Source organism: Chiloscyllium plagiosum, unplaced genomic scaffold (genome assembly GCF_004010195.1).
Source record: "Chiloscyllium plagiosum isolate BGI_BamShark_2017 unplaced genomic scaffold, ASM401019v2 scaf_63585, whole genome shotgun sequence".
Taxonomy (NCBI): Eukaryota; Metazoa; Chordata; class Chondrichthyes; order Orectolobiformes; family Hemiscylliidae; genus Chiloscyllium; species Chiloscyllium plagiosum.
The window spans coordinates 1-2,458 of NW_025181304.1; the positions used below are offsets into that span (position 1 = coordinate 1).

Genomic DNA, 2,458 nt, shown 5'->3' on the forward strand with positions numbered 1-2,458 from the left:
CACCGGCCCAGCGCCCGCCCCTGTAAACACAGGTTGGCACCGGCCCAGCGCCCGCCCCTGTAAACACAGGTAGGCACCGGCCCAGCGCCCGCTCCCCAGCCTATTCAGCCTCTCTCTGCAGCTCAAACCCTCCAACCCTGGCAACATCCTTGTGCATTTCCGAGAGTACTGTGTCCTGTTCTGATTTCCCTGTTACCGGAAGGGTGTTATTGAACCGGGGAGGGTTGCGGAGAGATTTACCAGGTTGTTGCCGGGAGCGCAGGGTTACAGGGATTGGAGAGGCTGGGGCTGTTTTCCCTGGAACGTCGGAGGCTGAGAGCTGGCCTTGCAGAGCTTGATAAATACATGACGGGCGTGGGCAGGATAAATAGCAACGATATTTTCCGGAGAGTGGGGGTGGGGCGTTTTCATGACTACTTTTTCATGAGAGGAGAAAGATTGTCGCAAAAGATTTGAGGGGAAGTTAATTTACACAGAGGAAGTGGTGGACGGTGTGAGAGTTACAATGTCTGAGGGGCATCTGGTCAGGTACAAATGTCTCTTGTCCCCTGTGCTCCTGGGGGTCACTGGGTGACAGGCGACGAGATTCTGATGTGAGTGAGGCGAAAGGAACAGGTTTAAACGCAGACTAACAGGCCCGTCCTGTCCTCCCTTCCCCCTCCCTCAGGTGGACGCACAGCTGCTGGTGGTGCAGAAACTGGAAGAGAAGGAACGCGTGCTCCAGAGCAGCCTGGCTATGGTGGAGAAGGAGCTGACCCTGAGAAGCCAGGCTCTGGAACTCAACAAGAGGAAGGTACTGCATCGCCTGGACTAGATACACTGTCCTCCTCCTCCTCCCCATCCCCCCAACACCCCCCAACCTCTCTCTGGGACCGGGGTGTGTTAGATACACTGTCCTTTCCCTCTCTCTCTCTTGGGACCGGGGTGTGTTAGATACACTGTCCTTTCCCCCCCCCTCTCTCTTGGACCGGGGTGTGTTAGATACACTGTCCTTTCCCCCCTCTCTCTCTCGGACTGGGGTGTGTTAGATACACTGTCCTTTCCCCCCTCTCTCTCTCGGACTGGGGTGTGTTAGATACACTGTCCTTTCCCCCCTCTCTCTCTCGGACTGGGGTGTGTTAGATACACTGTCCTTTCCCCCCTCTCTCTCTCGGACTGGGGTGTGTTAGATACACTGTCCTTTCCCCCCTCTCTCTCTCGGACTGGGGTGTGTTAGATACACTGTCCTTTCCCCCCTCTCTCTCTCGGACTGGGGTGTGTTAGATACACTGTCCTTTCCCCCCTCTCTCTCTGGGACCGGGGTGTGTTAGATACACTGTCCTTTCCCCCCTCTCTCTCTGGGACCGGGGTGTGTTAGATACACTGTCCTTTCCCCCCTCTCTCTCTGGGACCGGGGTGTGTTAGATACACTGTCCTTTCCCCCCTCTCTCTCTGGGACCGGGGTGTGTTAGATACACTGTCCTTTCCCCCCTCTCTCTCTGGGACCGGGGTGTGTTAGATACACTGTCATTTCCCCCCTCTCTCTCTCTGGGACCGGGGTGTGTTAGATACACTGTCCTTTCCCCCCCTCTCTCTCACTCTGGGACCGGGCTGTGTTAGATACACTGTCCTTTCCCTCCGTCCTGAGGGGAGCAGGGGGACGCTGGGGACAGTGCGTTGGGTACATCCTTCCCTTCCCCGGGGCCCTGGTTATTGCGATGTGGCTGGTCCCTCTGTGATTGTCCTTTTCTCTCTCCAGGCTGTGGAAGCTGCCCAGCTTGCTGAGGATCTGAAAGTGCAGCTCGAACACACCCAGGCCAAACTGAAGGAGATTCAGTCTGCCATGTCGGACAACTGTTTCGCCAAAGAGAAGGAATCCTTCAACCTGAAACGTGCACAGGTAAGTGACGGTCAACTCACCATCGCCACGCCGCGACCCGATTCCAGTCTGGAAATCACTCCCCGGGGAGCTGTTATACTGCATATAAACCCCATCCCGAACCCCTCGATTAGATTCCAGTCTGTAACTCACTCCCGGGTATCTGTTATACTGTATATAAACCACCCTGAACCCCTCGATTAGATTCCAGTCTGTAACTCCCTCCTGGGTATCTGTTATTCTGTATATAAACCACCCCGAACCCCTCGATTAGATTCCTGTCTGTAACTCACTCCCGGGTATCTGTTATTCTGAATATACCCTGAACCTCTCGATTAGATTCCAGTCTGTAACTCACTCCCGGGTCTCTGTTATTCTGTATATAAACGCACCCTGAACCCCTCGATTAGATTCCAGTCTGTAACTCCCTCCCGGGTATCTGTTATTCTAGATTCCAGTCTGTAACTCCCTCCCGGGTATCTGTTATTCTGTATATACCCCGAACCCCTCGATTAGATTCCAGTCTGTAACACCCTTCCCGGGGAGCTGTTATTCTGTATATAAACCCCCCGAACCCGTCGATTAGATTCCAGTCTGTAA

General features: G+C 54.4%; 1 protein-coding gene across 1 annotated transcript; it reads left to right on the forward strand.

Annotated features, from left to right (window-relative positions):
- Positions 1-602: 602 nt before the first annotated feature.
- LOC122545446 (E3 ubiquitin-protein ligase BRE1B-like) lies at positions 603-2,038 on the forward strand (the record flags this gene model as incomplete). The annotated part of the gene is made up of 2 exons (XM_043684469.1): positions 603-793; positions 1,739-2,038. Coding segments are annotated over 2 exons (491 nt in total), but the record flags the coding sequence as incomplete, so codon positions are not given.
- Positions 2,039-2,458: the final 420 nt, after the last annotated feature.